The sequence below is a fragment of the Pseudonaja textilis genome, chromosome 6 (genome assembly GCF_049901715.1).
Source record: "Pseudonaja textilis isolate UNSWEBS1 chromosome 6, rPseTex1.2, whole genome shotgun sequence".
NCBI lineage: Eukaryota > Metazoa > Chordata > Lepidosauria > Squamata > Elapidae > Pseudonaja > Pseudonaja textilis.
In genome coordinates this window covers 60,675,169-60,695,457 of record NC_141995.1, presented here as the reverse complement: position 1 = coordinate 60,695,457, position 20,289 = coordinate 60,675,169, and the positions used below count along the sequence as shown (strand labels likewise).

The 20,289-nt window shown below is 38.1% G+C and overlaps 1 protein-coding gene across 2 annotated transcripts in view; it reads left to right on the top strand.

Annotated features, from left to right (window-relative positions):
- The first annotated feature begins 1,967 nt into the window (after positions 1 to 1,967).
- FNIP2 (folliculin interacting protein 2) overlaps positions 1,968 to 20,289 on the top strand; it is a 62,880-nt gene continuing 44,558 nt past the window's right edge. The window contains exon 1 of one of the 2 annotated variants that reach the window (XM_026699960.2): positions 1,968 to 2,537. In XM_026699960.2, coding sequence (XP_026555745.1) covers positions 2,422 to 2,537 — 116 coding nt within the window. In that variant the 5' untranslated portion in view covers positions 1,968 to 2,421. The remainder of the gene's footprint in view (positions 2,538 to 20,289) is intronic. The other variant, XM_087936686.1, reaches the window with a different exon arrangement.

The window sequence follows — 20,289 nt, the reverse complement described above, 5'->3', positions numbered from 1 at the left end:
TTCCTGCTTCTTCTTTGGCTTCTTCTTTGTCTCGCCCTTCTAGCTCTTGAAACTTTTCCTTTTGCTTTTAATAGTTCAGGATCTGCATTTCGAAAAAATTCAAATACGAAGCCAAAGGATCTTCCTCCCCTTTCTGCATCTTCTTTTTGTTTTTTAAGACTCATCTTCAATTCCTCCAGGAGTGATGCCATTTTAAACACTTTTGAACAACCACCCGATTGACTTTAAGTAAAAACAGAAAAAGAAAGAAAAACAATGCCAAAAACTTTTTTTTTAAATCACCAAATGATCCCAGACTGTTCTTTCTTGTTTCTTTCCTTTACTTTTCCTTTCCATGGGTTACTCTATCTTTTAATAAAATTTCAGTTACAATGTATCCTCAGGAGTCTTTTCAAATTTTCACTGTTAATCCTCTTCATTTTTCCAGGTGGCACTCCATTTTTTCCTTATTCCAAGTTCCACCCTTTTGCCTCCACTCTTCTCCTTTTTAGGGCTGTAAAATGACAAAAAAAAAATCTTTATTCTCCTTTTGACACTTAGATTTTCAGCTTAAAGTTGTCTATTAGTGTCAAAATAGACTAATATAAATTTTTTTCTGTACCAATTGTAATTGTCAATATAAAGGTTTAAAAAAGGGTTTTTTAACCTCCTTTTCTCTCTCCTTCACCATTTACAAATCTTCTTTCAGAAGTATCCCTCCAAGTACTTTTAGATTCAGGGTACCTTGCTTGGATGTTCTCTGTTGTTTAGCCCAGTCTGTCCTGCTTTCCTCTTTGTCTTCCTCCTGCACAATCTTATCCAGTCGGGTTCTTCTTTGAGGTGGCTATTTCTGACCACCGCTGCAACCGCCTTTGGGAAAGGGAGTTTAGACCAGCCAAGGAGGAGAGATGCGGCTCCCCTCCACTCGGCTGGCAATCTCCCCCCTCTTTACCACCTCTACGGGGTGGCTTCAGCCCCGATTCGAAAGGATCGAGGCTCTCCAGCGGCGAGCACAGATCAAAACTGCGCATGATCACGGATTTCGGTCTGCCGCTGAAGGAAACCCAAACCGGAAGTCCTCATCCTCTAATGTTCTATTGACGGTTCTCAGATTCCTATGGGGTTATATGGGGGGTCATAGCTGACTATAGGCAAAAGAGGAAATGCAAATCCTGGATGCTTGTCTAAACTAATCTAGTCAGCCTCTGGCTTGTTTATCTGAGCTCCCAAGTGAAGTTTTGACTGCTCTGGGATGATGCAATGAGGGGGCTTGTGTTCTGAAAGGGTGTTAGGCAATACCTATTGTGGCTTAATAGCTTTGTCCTGTGTTGGATCTTGAGTGGGGGGCTAATCCTACCTTCTGTCTTTGTTCACATTTTGCTGCTGGGAGTTTCAAAATAGCCTGTCTTGTTTGCTTTGCCTATGAATAGAGCTATGTAGATACTCGGTCTTCCTCTTTCAATAAACCCTTTATCTTTGAAGTACTGAGCCATTAAGGAAAGTGGGGGTCTGCTTTCTGCCTCTAAAAAATATGTTTCTCCATTTCTCCCTTTGGAGAAATAATAATATTCTGCCTTTTTTTTTTTTCAATATTTCCCAAAATATTTTATCCTTCCAGGATAAATGGGCACTGACTTTCAACAATACGAAAAGGCTGATTAAATGTGTCCTTTTGGGGGGTGGGTAAAGTATTCCCCTCGAAAAACTGGCACGAGCCACTCCCAGTTGCGCTGTGAAAAAGGCTTCGTTACTACAAAACTATTCGAAGTGCCAAACATAAGTCACCTTTGGTGTAACGTCCTTTTCTTATTCCTTTCCGAGGGAATCGCCCAACTTTTCTAAACGAAGACAAACCAAGGGAAGAGAAGCGCTCGCCATACCTTTGAAACTAAGGCTGCCTTTGCAAAAAAAAAAAAAAAAAAAAAAGCCTTGCGGGCCAACCTCGAGCAAAGCTTAAGAGTTGCGCGTTGGGGAAAATAAAAAATAAAAAATTGCAAAGTTGGAGACGCCGAGCTCTGCAAATCGCAGCCCGCGGAGGAGGAAGGTGCGTGGAGGAGGGCGCTGTGTATGTTGCGGCTCCGCGTGAGCCTGAACAAAACACCCAAGACTTTCAAGCTTTTTTTCCCCCTAGTCATATGACTGATCGGCTGGGAGAAAGAAAAAAGAGGGAGGCGCCTGCCCTGCTCCCAGAGAGAAAGAAAGAGAGAAAGAAAGAGAGAATGAATTAAAGTCAGCTCGGCTCAAGCTCTCCAGCCTGGGCGTCCCGCTTTGGAGCTGGCATGGCGGGGGCTGCTCCTCCTCCTCCTCCGGAGGCTGCGGGGATCGGGACTCTGGATCGCTGCCGGCTGAGCGTCCTGTCTGATCCGGGCTGCCCGGTTTCCCATCCCCGACTGGGCTCCGCTCGGGAGGAGGAAGCGCAGTAGGAGCAGCCCCAGCAGCAGCATGGCTCCGACGCTGCTCCAGAAGCTCTTTCACCAAAGGGGCGGTGGCCGGCTTAGTAGGGGCGACTCGAGCTCCCCTTCCCCTTCGAGGCTGACCGAGGAAGGCTCAACCTTCAGGTAAGGAAAGGCAGCCGTGTTTTAATCTCTCCAGGCTTCCTTTGGGGGTTTTTGGGGGCCTTGGGATAAAGGAACATCCAACTGTCCCAAACGTGAGACCCGGGAGCGCGTAGGGTGCACTTTTTCCTCCTCCTCTATAGCCAGTTTTTTTTTTTTTTAATCCTCTGTAGACTCTTCAGAGTCTTTGCTTTTAGGATTAAAAGTGCAATACGTGTTTGGATAAAGGAGCCCAAATCCTAAACCCCCCCTCCCCCAAAAAAGAGAGAAGGATCTGGCATGCTTGTAATTTTCCTGCCGGTTTTAAGGGAGTAAGAGTCCTACTGCAAGACAAATCTTGGTCGTAGTTTAGGGTTTTCTTCTTTGTAATGGCTCCTAAATGGTTCCAAACAGGTTGCACGTGTAACTGCAATAGCTGGATAATTTGGGGAGTTAGGATTCTTCTCTCTTTAAAATGACCACTATTAGGACATCTGTCTTTTAAAGCACTTAAACTTAAGTCGTATAAGTACATCAGAGAAGCCTGAATGAATTCAAAAAGATGGCTTAAGAGATATACCATTGTGCCTTTTATTGGATTTGGTCTGTGTTGATCCTTCCCAAAATGTATCTAGTGTATTTTTTTACCCCCAATCTGGAGCATTCCCCTCCAAATATGTATAATCATTTCATCAATTCCCACTGAACCTCAACAATAGTTACGCTGGCTGGGGGTGATGGAAGCTCGGTGTATTTGGAAAGCAACAGGATGCGGAGGGCTGGCCCTGATTCAAAGCAGTCCGATGTGATGTACAAACAGCAGACTTTATCCTGGTTTCCAGCTCCTCATCCTTGAAGTGTAAAAGCAGTGTAAAAGTGTAAAAGAAGCGTAAAAGCAAAGGAGAGGTAAAGCAGAGAGAGAACACGTGACACTCTCTCTAGACCCTTTGAAGAAGTACGGGATAAGATGATAATTTTCTTATAGCATTGCTACATGATCACAGTGTTTTACAACCATTCCTTTATACCTTTATAAATAGGCGTTCCACTGTGGTTACTAGACTGATCTCCTATGCAATTATGCTTAAAGTTTAGCCTCAGTGAAAAGTGAGAGATGCAGGCTTATATAAAGTTCTTATTTTTGAAAAAATGTCTTCCTGATTCATTTCTTCTAAATATGTGCATGTTTTCTATTGTGATGTTATTTTCAAAAAATTCAATGGTCTGGTTCTGTCATCTGTTTTTATCTTCTACTATATGTTCCTTGAATGTAAAAGTAAGATGCTTTTGAATGCATTGAGTCTGAATTCTGTTGACAATTGGTATATTTGAACAACCTAAAACCATTCAAGAATATCTGAATTAGTCCCGCTGGCAATTACCATACTGTTGTATTTTATACATAATTATATTACAGCCATAATAGCATAGAATCCTATTTTTATTCTCTAACCGACATGGATATCAAAATGCAGTTGTCCTGTGAAAGCCTTTATATGTCTTATGTCCAATAAATGAAAAGGGGGAAGCGTGTAGGATAACAATGGCCTGTAAGAGTGTTGGGTAACACTAGATAATAGTAATGAAATATGTATTTTTATATCACACTTGCAGAATGCCACACTTAGTGTACCTAACATGTTAAAGAGGCTTTTATACAGGGGTGGGATTTAAATTCCTTAACAACCGGTTCTGTGGGCGTTGCCTAATTTGTGGGTGTGGCTAGGTGGTCAGGTGACTGGCGTAGCTGTGGCTTGCTGACTGGGTGTGGCTAGGTGGTCATGTGATGGGCGGGCATGGCCTGGTGGCCATGTGACTGGCAAACCAAATATAAATGGTCCTCACTTAATGACCAGGTCCTCGCTTAATGGCCAGTTACTTAGCAAGCGTTCTAATTTACAACTGACCTCCACAGAGTTACTTGGCCTGTTTTTGATGTTTTGACAGCCACACACTTATGACCAGTTAAAACATCCTGCAGAGTCCTGTGACTGAGGTTTTCTGTTTTTTGCCAGTTTCCAAGGCCTGAAGAGGGCAGGGTTGAGGCCTGGGCAGCTACGAGGAGCTACAGGGAACTGAAAGTGGATTTGAAAATGACAGTCTATAAAAAAGATCTTGCACCGTGTACATAAAAGAATGGCTGATATTTTCATAATTACAATTCATTCAGTCCCTAATGGAATGCTCTCCCTATAGCAGAGAGAGAGAGAAGCCAGGGGAAGCCACGTTTGGTCACTTAACCTTTTTAGAATGCAGCTTAAAAATGTAGTGAAGCTTTTTACAGACTTATGCAGATATATATATAAAGATAATAGTACAAAATCATCTAAGAAGTTAGATGAATTTTTAATTTAATTTTTAATCTCCCCTCTTTGGAAGAGCTTTATAGCTCCCGCTGCCTTTAGAAAGTTCAAAACATTCTCAAAGATCCATCTCATTCCGGGGATTCTTTTTTTGAACTATTACCATCTGGCAGACGGTACAGGATAATAATAAAAACAAGGACAAATAGTCTGAAAAACAGCTTCTCTCCCAGGGCAGTAGCTCTTTTGAACTCTGCTGTATAATGCAGTGTTGGTGTGATGTCGGGGGTTTTCGGTTCAATGTGTGAAGGGTGAAGGATGTGTGTTTGTGTTTATTTTCATGATCATGGTCATGATGTGAACTGAAGATGGTGTTTGATTTCGTTGTACGAGGTGCAATGACACTAAAGTAAACTGCACTAAGAATGGAATTGATAAGCACATTCACAGAGCAATACTGAATTCTTTTTCTGAAATTTATTCCTCAGTTTAAAAAATGAATATATGAATTCAGTACTGGGCTCTGCTAGTGTACCTATTCAAGAGGATGTAGTATCAAGGTTAGCAAAAATGGTAAGGCAACATACAGATTTAAATTTTGAAACCAGAAATATTTTTGTTGGTACACATATAAATAAAGGGACTACAATACAAATTTAATGTTACACGTTAACAGCAGCTAGACTTATGTTTTCACAACAGTGGAAAAATGAAGAGATCCCCATAGATGAAAATGAAATTAAAAAATTACAATATGCAGAAATGGATAGAGATAAGAGGTAGAAATTAGGCAGATAATGATCACTGCTATGTATGAATTAAATACAGAAGGTTGATAATTATAAACATGTTGATATAATTAACAAAATTAGAAATTTATTCCTCAGTTTCAATACAAAGAAATTTAAATAATTTTTCTGTTACACTGCTGTTACTTATTGATACTTATGTTTCTGGTTTGCTTTTTCCTATTAGGCAGTAACAACAGTGTAACAAAAAAAAATCATTTATGAAATATTTTAAATACTTTATAATATAATTATAATAGAATTACATAGGTAAGGTAAAGTAAGGATATATTGTTATAGAATAGATTGGTGATGATGAAATGAACATTATAAAGTAGATCAAGTAAAAATGGTGATTTGCTCGCATAAAATGATGTAATATTAATAAAGTCTAGTAAGTGATAATAGTAATAATATAAATATATATAGTGGATTTATGATATAAGGATTAATGCAGATTGGAAGGGAAAGACTGCAGAGATTGTACAAAAGTGATTTGTACAAACTGACACACTGCATTTAACTGAAGATGACTGGCTGACTGGGCCGGGGAGGGAGGGGCGGGGCTGGCAGCAGGGAGAAGGCCATCCTCGATTGTTGCGCATGCGCACAATGTTGCACGTGCACAATAATGAATAACTGGGCTGTGAAGGGGGGGACAGGTGGGGGAGAACGATAAGGATTGTTGTGCATGTGTGCAAAATGTTGCGCATGCACACTAAAAAAAAACAGTCCCAGGAGCAGTGGAGCGGGTGGAGAGGGGCGGGGCCAGCCAGGGGTCCATTTTACCGGTTCTCCAAAGTATCGGGAGCTGGTAGAATCCCGCCCCTGCCTAAAGATGCATGAAATTACAATAAGGTCATGAAGTCTAAATTACACAAAGCAGAGTCGAATACTTTGTATGCCTGTAATAATAAAGATATGTTCCTTTTGTCAATCTCCTCATTTGGTATTAAGGGTCATTCTATTTTACTTGAAGATACGTAAAATGAAAATCTGAATAAAATCTGAAATGGCAAATTGAAGAATTAAATATTTTATTTGCTAAGTATATTGCCTTGCCAGGAACTTGAAATGCAGAATGCATTGGGATCAACTCATTCTGTTTCCAGTATTTTTTAGGAATACTAGTAAACAATTACGGTGAAAACAATCTAGTTATGTGCTTTACAGTACCAGGCATAAAATAAAAGTCAGTGTCTGTCGATGTTTCATTTAGAGTACAGATAATCCATACTTTCCATGTTCTTTATCTGGCAATCTATACCACAACTAGCTGGACTGGTTTGATTCCCACGTTATAAGGAACTAAAGGAATGTACATTGCTATGCCCTTCCCTTCCTTCCACTATAAACAAAAATATATATTAGCTACATGACAAGATAGGCATCCCAAAACAAAAAGGTGTGTATTGGGTACATGGCAACATTGGAAGCCTAAACAAAATGTTAAATCAACATGTTTCAAGTTACCATATAGCTCTCTCAGAGAAGATATAGAATAAGACACAATCTTGGCTAACTGCTTGCATAGAACTGAAGAAGTCAGAAAACATATTAAAAAAATGTATATAGCATTTTTGAAATTAGCTTAAATCCATTTTGTCCCTTTAAAAACTTTCCTTTCATTCATTGGGTTGAGGACCTGATTATACTTTGAGGAGACTACCTACCGATGTAGACTTTGTATGGATAATGAAATATTGGACTCGTTATACAAAATACAGTAAGATTTTTAAAAAAATGATAGTTGGGCATATGCATTAGAAATATGTATTTATTTGAATAATAATTGCATTATATAAAAAATTGTAACTAGGTACCTCTAAAATGATATATCTTTTTCCTTTGTATTCTTTTCTCTTTTAAAGCATTTTCTTTATATCTTTTTCTTCTTTGACAAAGTATTGTCATCTTTGTGTTTTTCCAGTTTTTTCGTGTTTTTAAAATGCAATACCAAATAAACTTTTAAAAGGATATTGTAAAGCTATAATAGATGCAGAAAGGGACAAACAAAAGTGGCTCTTAAGAGTAATTCCTTACAAAAAAAAATCATATAGCAAAGCAAGCTATTAACAGGACGAAGAATTTTCTAGACCGAAAGTTGAATAATAACAATAACAAAAGTATTAAAGTCAACAAAGATGTAGATGTTTATACTGAGATGTTTTATCACTCTTAATATATTAGAAGTTTGAATCATTTACTAAAGTTAAATATGTGAACATTTAAGACACATACATTATGCATACAGTAGTTAAGTTTGAGACCAACAATCTCCATATGTGGTCGTGCCACTGCTATAATTTCAATAGTTTAAAAAGGAATTAAGAAAATCTGTAGATGGGCATTTATTATCTTTAGAACAAAGGTAGCACGAAGGGCTGCAGGCTAAAAAGAAAAAGTAAAAAACATTTCCCATCTACTTATGAGCGTCCCAGATACATCCTTCCTATCTTTCATGCAATATAGAATCCAGAGCCAGACAGATCAAAAGAGCAGAATCTGGCAAATGGATCACAAGATAAACAGTCACAAAGAATGGAATAGGATGTCATGTGAAAGTGTGCTGTCTGCGCATGTGATGTCATCACTCTGGCCTTGACTACTTTTTTCCCCAAAGGAAATGAATAACCAAATTGTGAACCATTTTATTCAGCAAATACAAGGGAAAGAGCAAACAGAGATAGATGCCTGAAAAGTATAGGTTAACAAAAATGATAAGTTTGATTTGCCTGTACAACTAAGCTCCTTATGAACAAGCAAGCGTGTCAATTATGCCTCCTGCCAATGAAAGGAACTGAATAAACTATGAATTCCTGGTCTATGTTTTATCATTCTCTCTGAATCAGGAGACCAGGCTCGTATTCTTTTTAACAAACGAAGATCAAACAAGAGAATTTGTTCTTAGCTTATTCCACCTAAGCTAAAACCCAAGTTTAATATTGACTTGCACATTATGTCAGACAAACTATGAATGCCAGCTTCCTGAATTGTTCATCTATTGCAAGAAGACTTGTTCTACTTGAGTCTTGCTCATTCAAAATAGTAGTGTATCGTGACACGTAATCTGAGCTACAATATGAAAACAGCAGTTAAGATAACTGTTTAAAGTTGCTACGCATTTTAGAAACTGCTTATGTTTTAAAAACAAATATCTCTGTAAATAGATATTACAGATTGAAGATTGAGGATTTCATTCTCTTATTTGTAAAACGCACAAAGTTAAACCACACAAAACTTCAGCATCCCAAAGCTATTGTGTGAAAAGTGACAGCCATTAATTCCTGTATAGATTCCATTCGTTGTTCAATGAATATACAGTACATGTTAGATTATTTAACTGATTCATTTGGCTATATAATTTCTACTGGCTAACTTCCAGTATCTAAAATGCATTTTTATTAGACTGCATCCAGTACATTTCTACTTAAGCAGGACTTGCTTTGGAACTTGACTGTAAAAAATATGATTTCTGTGATAGGATTGTTAAAGTCTGGAATGCCCTATCCGATTCAGTTGTCTCCGTTACAAATTTTCACAGTTTCAGTCACAAGTTGACTTCACTTTATACTTAAGTGGTCAGTGGAGGGGATGTGCCTAAGTGCACTAACATGCCTATTGTCCCTGTCATTGTATTTTTATTCTCTTATTCTTGTTCTCATTTTGTTTGACAAATTCCAATAAATAAATAAATGCACTGGTGTTCAGTAAAAGAATCAACTGAAATCTGTTTATTCATTTGATCGTCCCATGCTATTTTCCCCAGCAGTCAAGTTTAAGTGGGGGTTCCTGCTATTGATGTTTCTTTCTTTCTATCAATATATAAGAGCAACGTAACATTTTGTTTCCATTTATGTTACATTGCTGTTATATATGCGTAATTGTTTCTTTTTCCTATTAGGAAAAAGCAAAGCAGAAACATCAAGATGAATAGTAAAATAATTTTTATTTATGTATTTATTTCTTTAGTATCTCTCTTGGTTTTTAAAAACCAAAACAGATACTAAAAAGATAAATAAATACATAAATAAAAAAGCAACTTACCAAAAATGAGGCAGGCAACTTTTTGTTACATTGCTGTTATACATTTTCTGTTTCTGCTTAAATCAATATAATGTAACGAAAACCTGCATGCATACATAAATGGAAATTTTTTTTAAATAAAAGTTTTTTACTTTTTTTTAAACACAAACATAAACAAAGCAAACATAAAACATAAACCATCTTCAGTTAAATGCAGTGTGTCAGTTTGTACAAATCACTTTTGTACAATCTCTGCCGTCTTTCCCTTCCAATTTGCATTAATCCTTATATCATAAATCTATATATATTTATATTATTACTATTATTAATTACTTACTAGACTTTACTAATATTACATCATTTTCTGCGAGTAAATCACCATTTTTATTTAATCTATTTTATAATGTTCATCACCATCTATTTTAGAACAATATATCCTTACTTTACCTTACCTCTGTAATTCTATTATACTTATATTATAAAGTATTTAAAATATTTCATGAATGAAATTTTTTTGTTACACTGCTGTTATATATTGATGCTTAAGCATCAATAAGTACAGCAGTATAACAGAAAAATTATTTAAATTTCTTTGTATTGGCTTATTTCTAATTTTGTTAATTATAATAACATGTTTATAATTGTCAACCTTCTGTATTTAATTGATACATAGCAATGATCATTTTCCACCTAATTTCTACCTCTTATCTCTATCCATTTCTGCATGTTATAATTTTTTTATTTCATTTTCATCTATGGGGATCTCTTCGTTTTTCCACTGTTGTAGAAACATAATTCTAGCCGCTGTTAACACGTGCAACATTAAATTTGTATTGTACTCCCTTTATTTATGTGCGTACCAACAAAAATATTTCTGGTTTTAAAATTTAAATCTATATGTTGCTGCACCATTTTTGCTAACCTTGATACTACATCCTCTTGAATAGGTACATTAGCAGAGCCCAGTACTGAATTCATATATTCATTTTTTAAACTGAGGAATACATTTCAGAAAAAGAATTCAGTATTGCTCTGTAAATGTGCTTATCAATTCCATTCTTAGTGTAGTTTACTGTAGTGTCATTGCACCTCGTACAACGAAATCAAACACCATCTTCAGTTCACATCATGACCATGACCATGAAAATAAACACAAACACACATCCTCCACCCTTCACACATTGAACCGAAAACCCCGGACATCACACCAACACTGCACTATACAGCAGAATTCAAAAGAGCTACTGCCCTGGGACAGAAGCTGTTTTTCAGACTATTTGTCCTTGTTTTTATTATTATCCTGTACCGTCTGCCAGATGGTAATAATTCAAAAAAAGAGTCCCCGGGATGAGATGGATCTTTGAGAATGTTTTGAACTTTCTAAAGGCAGCGGGAGCTATAAAGCTCTTCCAAAGAGGGGAGATTAAAAATTAAATTAAAAATTCATCTAACTTCTTAGATGATTTTGTACTGTTATCTTTATATATATATCTGCATAAATCTGTAAAAAGCTTCAGTACTTAAAAATGTTTAAGCTGCATTCTAAAAGGGTTAGGTGACCAAACATGGCTTCCCCTGACTTCTCTCTCTCTCTGCTATAGGGAGAGCATTCCATTAGGAACTGTTGGTCCAGGTAGGTAGTCTTGGCTAGGAAAGATTTTTGTGCCACTACTGGCACAAAATAACAAACTCCCTTGGTTTGTTAATAGTATTTCCATTTTAAGTGTTTCTTTTTCAATTAATGAATTGTAATTATGAAAATATCAGCCATTCTTTTATATACACAGTGCAACATCTTTTTTATAGACTGTCATTTTCAAATCCACTTTCAGTTCCCTGTAGCTCCCCATAGCTGCCCGGGCCCCGCCCAGTCCTCGTTGCTCCCCGTAACTTCCCAGGCCTTGCCCAGCCCTCCTCGTAGCTGCCCAGGCCTCGCCTTGCCCTCCCTGTAGCAATTTGTAGCTGCTCGAGCCTCACCTTGCGCTCCCTATAGCTCCTCATAGCTGCCCGGCCTCGCCTTACCCTCCCCGTAGCTCCTTGTAGTTGCGTGGGCTTCGCCCTGCCCTCTCCAGGGCTCCGCAGGATTTGTAAACTGGCAAAAAACAGAAAACCTGTGTGGGATGTTGCAGCTGGTCATAAGTGTGTGTGCGTGTGCGTGTCTGTGCATGCATCGCTGTCAAAACACCAAAAACAGGTCAAGTAGCTCTGTGGAGGGAGGTCAGTCGTAAATTAATAAAATGTAAATTAAAACACTTGCTAAGCAACTGGCTATTAAGTGAGGACCACTTACATTTGGTTTGCCAGTCACATGGCCACCTGGCCACACCCGCCCCAGTCACATGACCACCTAGCCATGCCCAGTCAGCAAGCCACAACCACCCCGTCACATGACCACCTAGCCACGCCCACCCAGTCACATGACCACCAGGCCACACACAAATTAGGCCACGCCCACAGAACCTGTTGTTAAGAAATTTGAATTCCACCCCTGTCTTTAGGTATTTAATTTCAAAGACCACATACAGTATGTTAACAATAGCAATAGCACTTAGACTTATATACTGCTTCACAGTGCTTTACAGCCCTCTCTGAGCGGTTTACAGAGTTAGCATATTGCCTTCAACAATCTGGGTCCTCATTTTACCCACCTCAGAAGGTTGGAAAGCTGAGTCAACCTTGAGCCTGGTGGGATTCGATCTGCCAAATTTCAGGCAGCCGGCAGTCCGCAGAAATAGCCTGCAGTACTGCACTCTAACCAGAGGTGGTATACAGCAGATTCTAACCAGTTCTGGAAAACCAGTAGCGGAAATTTTGAGTAGTTCAGAGAACCGGCAAATGCCACCTCTGACTGGAGATTTTACAATATCCTTCCCCTGCCATGCCCACCAAGCCATGCCCACAGAACTGGTAGTAAAAAAAAAATATGAACCCAACCACTGTTTCTAACCACTGTGTCACAGCAGCTCATGGGTAGATCACTGATGACTATACCAACAAAAAGTATGGAAAATAATCGACAAGGTTTGTCAGTCATAATCAACATGTATTTTTTAACATCTAAAATTACACTTTGGAGCATTTGAAAAACTTTTTGCTTTTAATACATACTAATGTCAGTTTTTGTGCTTCTAATATCAAAGGATTCCCTATTTTTCTATTTACAGGGCATATACACTATGCTAATCAGCCAACCCTTAACAGTTTATAACTCCCCAGCTCTGTAACTTGGATTAAAGCAGATACAATAAATTGTAACATCACATTGTAAATTAGAATAAATCAGAAACAAAAACCAAGTATCATAATGGAATTATTTATAGGAATCTAAATATTAAACTAAGTAGAATCTATTACAGGTAGTCATCCCTTAACTATGGTAATTGAGTCTGGCAACTCTGTTGCTAAGCAACATAGTCTAAAATGTGATGTCACGTCACTGTGCTGACTTAAGATGGCAGTTGCAGCAAAGCTAACTGATAAGCGAATCCTGCATCATTGGAACACTCTGTGGCTACGTACTCTACGTTGTGGCGTTGTGTCAGCTAGTCTATAAATGGTGGTTTTAGGATGCCTGCTTGAATTTGCACACTGGAGGCTGGCAGTGAATGTCAGAAATTGTGATTATAAGACTGTGGCACACTGCAGCTTCATACTTACAAGTGAGTTACTAAGTATTTTAATCATCACGTGACCGGAAAGATGCTGCTACAGTTACAAAGACCAGTTGTAAGTTCCCACCGCCATTCACCATGATCAAAACTGGTTGTTAAACGGATGGTCTTTCAATGAGGCTACCTGGAATAAAGGCCACGAATAGTCAGAGCGGTCTTGCCATCAAAGAATCATGGAATAAGCAGATTGGTTTAGCAACCCTAATTAGAAATGGAAATTCAATCATTAAATGAAGCAGTTGCTAAGTGAAAACCACAATTGCGCTTCTGATTTTATTCCAGCTGCCCTTTGCTTTCTAGACCTGCAGAGCTCATAAATATAAGAATTAGTTGCGAAGTTAACTTTTTAAAATCCCTGTTACAGCTGCAGGATCTTTAACTCTGAATTATGGAACTGCAGAGTATGTGACTTCTTTGCCTGACGTTTTTCTGCTGCCAGCATAATCACATTGGTCTTAGTGTGCAAATGAACAAGCCAAACAACCGCTTCTTCTTCTTTTAAAATCTCTTTTCTCTCCATTCTCTCTGTTCCCTCTCCCTTTCAGTTCAGACAGATGGGGGGGAGGAAGAGATGTGAACAATGTACTTGCCTGAGGAGCGTGTCTGTTACTCCCACTCCCAGGCTGCCCGCATGATCCCATTGCCTTCAATGTGCACAAGAGCAAACAGCTTACTTTTTTTTTGTAAATCCCTCTTTTCAATCCCCCTGGTCTGCAGGGAGGGAGGGAAAGAAAGAAAGAGAGAGAGAGAGAGAGAGAGAGAGAGAGAGAGAGAGAGAGAGAAAGAAAGAGAGAAAGAAAGAAAGAAAGAAAGAAAGAAAGAAAGAAAGAAAGAAAGAAAGAAAGAAAAACATAAGTCAGGCACAGAACAACACCTACAGACTCTTAGTGGCAATCGTGTGCTGATACTTGTGTCATGTCGTAACGGTTACTTTTGCACACGCACCCCCCTGCGGTCCACAGCATCCACCTCCCATCTAGCCATGCTTGTACCATGGCAACCGCCTGCGTACCCTTCTGCATTCCACAGCATCTCCTGGCTGCATTTGCCATGTAACAGCCGTACACACACTGCCCACCCACACTCTGCAACGATCACCTACCCTCTGGCCTGCTTGTGAGCTGCCTGAGACATGTGACTTCCTTCTGGCTTCCTCATTGTCTTTGCTATGGGAAGCCAACCAGAAGCCACAGTCCTGTGAGGTCCTGGCTTAACGACCTACAATCCTTGCTTAACGATGGCAACAGGGACTGCCAAGATTACCATTGTTAAGCAATACAACCATTGGGCAGATTTTATGACCGTGTTGCTAAGCACTGGAAATTCTGGTCCCCATGACTGTCATTAAGGAATGTATGAAGTATTATGAATGGACTCAGACTGATTCTTCCCTGACTCACTGCTTAATAGGTAGCCTTCGATTTACAACCACAACTGAACCCAAAATTATGTTGTAACTGACTACAGTCATACGTTTGAGGCATTGTGCAACCAGATATTTAAATATTTCTGCAGCAATTGACAAGCAAATCAATGTTCCCCAATTGGTTGGGGTTTTTTTTCTCCAGAAATTTGAAGTAAACACCAGAAACTGATTTTAAAAAAAAAACATTGCAAATTGTGGTCATGTGATGGTGTAATGCTGCATATCGCTGTAAAGTGAACTAGTTGCCTAGCAACCAAAATGTGGACAAGGATCTGTGAGTGCGTGCAGCTGTTGTAACTTTAAAAATGGATTGTAAGTAGCCTTTGATGAGTCTAACATAATTTCAGATGGTCATTCACCAGTCCTAAGTTGAGCACTACCTGTATAAAAGGGAGAAGAAGAAAAGCATAATTGGACTTTCAAGGTTCTGTTATTACAGACTATTTCAAAGAAGTATAATTCTACTTTTCCTGTGGAGTCAGTTTCCTGATCTGATCAATCTCATAAGACACAAAACAATGGATGGAAACTAATCAAGGAGAGAAGCAACCTGGATTAAGGAGAAACTTCCTAACAATGAGAACAATTAACTAGCAGAACAGCTTGCCCTCAGAAATTGTAGGTGCCTCATCACTGGAGGCAGAGGTGGGATTCTACCAGTTTGCACCTATTCTCTAGAACCGGTTGTTAACATTCTAAGCAGTTCGGAGAACCGGTTATTAGAAGAAATTACTGGGCTAATCCTGTAAAGAAGGCAGGAAGGAAACATTCTGGTGTTGCTTACAGAAACTGACTCTCAGCTAACCCTTATTACATTCTTGGCAGGACTAGACTTCCTGTCTCAGGAACTTCTCTGGAGTTTTTTTTTTCCTTTCTTTGCTGGTACTTTGCTTGTGTGGAGTGACTGTTCAGTGTTACAAAGGCACTGAAAAAAGTGACTTAGGACCATTTTTCACATTTACGACTGTTGCAGCATCCCCACAGTCGTGAGAGGCCAGGCGAGGAGATGCGTGCCTCGATGTGAGTGATGTTGAGTTGGCCACACCCAACCAATAACATGACCACTAAGCCATGTCCACTCAGTCACATGACCGCCAAGCCACGCCCACCAACTAAGCCATGCCCACAGAACCGGTTGTTAAAAAATTTGAATCCCACCCTTGACTGGAGGTTTCTAAAAAAGACTCGACAGCCATCTCTCTGAGCAGGGGGTTGGGCTAGAAGACCTTCAAAGTCCCTTCCAGCTCTTTTCTGTTTGATTGGGCTGATACCACCTGGCAACCTTCATTGCTGGCTCAGCCTCCATTACAGAATTCTTATCAAAATAGAGCCGGTGGAATCTTAATTAGGATTTTGGAAGACCAACGAAGCTTCAGGGAATGAAGTCGATGTTCCTTGCAATTTTTGTGACTCCTGTATTCAGTAGTTCAATAGGATTAGTTTTATGTATTGGTGTAATTTACTATTTTAATATTTCATATGGGTAGGATGCAATTAAAGTAGCTTATAAAGCTGAAAAATAAGGGGAAAACAAAGCCTCAAAATACTTTTGAAAGATACTGCAATACGTTTGCTTGAAATAAAGCTTTTCTGCAAAAAAAAGAAAAAAAACCACAGCTCAAGAGAGAGGCCAAATCACTAAATAACTTCAGCTTGAATACTTCATTCTGTTTTTGGAAGCGTTTTCACTTAAATGGATGTTTTATTGCTGCTGTGCAATTTCTCTGGCTGTTAACAGCAACCCTGGCTTCAGTAAATGAGCTCATTCATTTCGCAGTTGCAAATTACTCCTCAGGCCATGTTGCCAGGCTTAGAGATTCTATCCATGTAAAATAAAGCCATATGTGAGAGAACACTTAGTTAAGTATTTGGCAATTCTTCATTGCCAGTAAAAGAAAAGAAAACGAAATGAATTTTACAGCAACTTAGGCAATGCTGATTCTGGTCTTGCGCATCACATTAACCCTTATAGTGGTTTTTTTTTTTTTTTTTGCTTATTATAGTATGCAGATTAAACCAATACAGCCAATGTGACTTACGGTGCAAATCGTGATTAAACAAATCATGGCTTAAGACAAACCAGCTTATTTTTAACCCTAACGTTTTTTGTGTGTATAAAACACTTCTAAATATATTAAAATTGTAAAACTTTCTTTTTTCCCTTTAGAAAATAGGAAAAGAAGTACAATGGGATAAATGATAGTTTGAGAAAGACATGAGTGTGGACAAATGGCCGTAGCAAAATGTATATAAATGTAAATATTCAAATATATGTCATTCATGAGGGGATGGAGCTACCCTGGATTGGCTTACGTCCAGGCGCCTGCAACCTCGTGGCCACTACACAGCACTCAGTCTCTTCCGTTGCAGCTGTGAGCAAGTAGAAGGGGACCAATGACGCCCTGGGTACCTGCTGGACAGGGATGTCAATGATGCCGCCGTCAGGCAGTTGTCGGGGTGTGGATGCCCTGGCTGAGGGGTCCCTGAGCTAAGCCAGTGCAGGGGGCATGTGATAGCTCCACCTCCCCATTGTAAGCATCCAGAAGGAATGGGCGGTCAGGTGGCTGCACAGGCTCTTAAGTAAGGCTTATTTTAGGGGCGGGCCTTATATTAGGTGCACTTGTAAAAACCAGACTAGGGCTTATTTTTGGGTTAGGTTTTATTTTGGGAGAAACATGGCATATGTATCGAAGACCATCTCAGACATCCAGAGTAGTAGATAAGACCTTTTTTTAAAAGGAAGAAATCAAAAGCCAATTATTTCTATATTGCTGCAAAGAAAAGTATTGGTCATAATTCTGTTGTCAGAATTATTATATTAGTCTTATTATTAGCTTGTTTAATGGCTGAACTGTAGAATATATAGTCATTGATCCTGTTTGTGTAGTTCTTTTCAAATACTTATTAGTACTCCTGTCACCCCGTACCCATTTACCATGCTGACTACAGAACTGTAAATTAAAATATATAATTTTAAATATTTTAGTGTTTAAGGTGGCTACTGTACTATGACCTTCCTCCCACTGCACATCTTGCTCCTTCCATGTCCGTATTGTAATTCATATTGCTGTAAACTATGTCAGTGGTATTAGAGGTCTTCCTATCACTGTGAAGAGTATTTTCTCCATTTTTTTTAACATAGCATAGCGATTGTCCGAATTTATATCAGAATCAATCCTTAGACTATTCTTTTCGGTAAAGAAGGAAGACTTTATGATTGTGTTACAAGGTGGCTTACAAAGTCATGGAAATCACTTTTAAAATATGTATATATATTTTAACACTGTGTTTGTTATACATGATTTGAGTAAACTCATGATTTTACTTTAAAAAAAACAAGAACTGAGATTGTCTTATTCTAGAATGGAAGAATTTTTATTCACTGTTAACTGCGTCTACTTTTGCACTGGATAGTATCTACTTTAAAAAAAACATTAAAACTGTGATAAGAATAGAGTATTTCATGCAGAAATCTACAGTTTATCTTTTATTCTTATAGGTTGGTTGCATTTTCTGTATATAGGAAGAATATTGTATTGAAGAATTGCATACATTTTGCACTAGAACATTATGCAAGAAAACTAAAATTACATCTTCATCTTTCATAAGTGATCACTGCACTTTTATGTTCAGATAGAAATATGAAAGTAGTCATACTACTTGTTGTAACATTGTTTGAATTCTTACACAAGTGTTTGTAGGACAGTTCCAGAGGGAATTTTCCTATTTATAATAGTTTTTAAAATTCTGTAAAATTTTATATGCCCTAAACAGAATAGCATTCAGGCATTAGAAATGTCGCAGGTAAATATCCTGAAGGTGTTCTAGGGCTGGCTGTCAAATTTAGTGTTCCGTTTTGCTGTCAAATTTAATTTTGTGATTTATAAGAAGGATATCTGGAGGCTAGCCAGCTAATATTGCAATATAGTTATAATTATTTGCTTATTTTAACCAATTTACTCAGCAAACTAAATTGAACTTCTTTTCCTTGTATAAATAAAACATTACTTCTCCATATATTTTCAAAAATATTTTCTGACCACAAACTAAAACTGTCATCTAATAATAAAACTATGTGCCTTCACCATGAATTCTAGAAAACAACTTGAACCCAATTGCAGGCTGAAGTAATTTTCTCATCTGAGACAGGATTTCCAAGCATTCATTCATTGCCACTATAAACATAATTCTAGAGTATTTTTAATGTTACAAATCTGTGTGTAAAATGAGGCTTGGCATTTTTGTCTTAGCATCAAAAAGTGTTGTATAAGTAATGTGGAGGGGAGTTGACCTGAAGATACTCAATTCTGAACCCAAAAAGAATATGGAAAATAAATCTTTATTCCTTGATATTCCCTTTTTACTTAATCTTCAAATTCAAACCCATAAAGATTGAAAGAAAATACACGTCCTAATTCATGGCTAAATTTCCATGGCTGCTCCCTCTTTTAATTGCAATACAATAGTGGTATCTGTTTTCACTCATAAGTATTTAATATACCCAGCAATCATTATCTGTTTGGATTATGTATCACTGTTTGGATTCTTTTGCTTAGTAGATTATGTTAGTTCAAACATTCAGCGCAATGAAAGACAAGTTTGAGATAGTGTCTGAATTGTAATATGCTTCCTTTTATGTTTTGTACCAGGGTTTGCTTAGGACTATTTTTAATTAAAACATTTTACCTATGTCACTTGAAGGAGAATGAAACAAGTTTCAGGTGAACCGGCCATGGTACACCATTTTTTATTGAAGACAACTGTAATGGAAATTATTGTGATTCTAATGTCTGACATAGTGGGTGGATTGAATTTCTAGTGCCCCTCCCTGAAGAAGGGTATACAGACCATTAACTAACTGCAAGCCCAAAAATTGGCCAAAATTGGCATGTTTTAGAATGCTAATTTGTACGCATGTTTTGAATACTTGTGAAGCACAGATGTAGCACAGACATTAAGTGCTGACATCAGCCTGTAATGAAAAACAGAAATGGAATTTGCATAATAATGTAGAGTTAGAGATACAGGAAGTCATCGTACTCTCCCAGGAAGGACTTTTGTAATCGGACGAACACAGAATGTGGCATTATTATTGTTGTTTGAAATACATAGCCAAGATCAGAGACTCAAGAGTGAAAAAGAAGGAGAAATACCAAAACCCTCACCAAGCTTCAATGATGGCAAAAAAACCAACAACTTTCAGTTGGATATATCCTGACATCCATTCTGCTGAGCGCTTTGTGCTTGGAAGCTGGCCAAATCTATGTGAAATGAGGAATCATCTGAAAGAAACAGCATCCTTCATACTTGTATCTGCTTTATTGAAACAACTTTGTGTCCATAGTGATGGGAAGAATATGCAGAAAGTCAAACGGCACTGTGACTATTTTGTTATGGCAAGGATGACCACTTTTTATCTATCTCCCAGATCTTCACATGTTTACAAGAAAAAATTGAAACATTATTGAAGTTGTGTAATGTTTAAAATATTAGCAAAACAGTTCTAAAATTTTTACATATAATGAAATATAAATTGGTTTTCATTAATTGTAGAATTCGTAG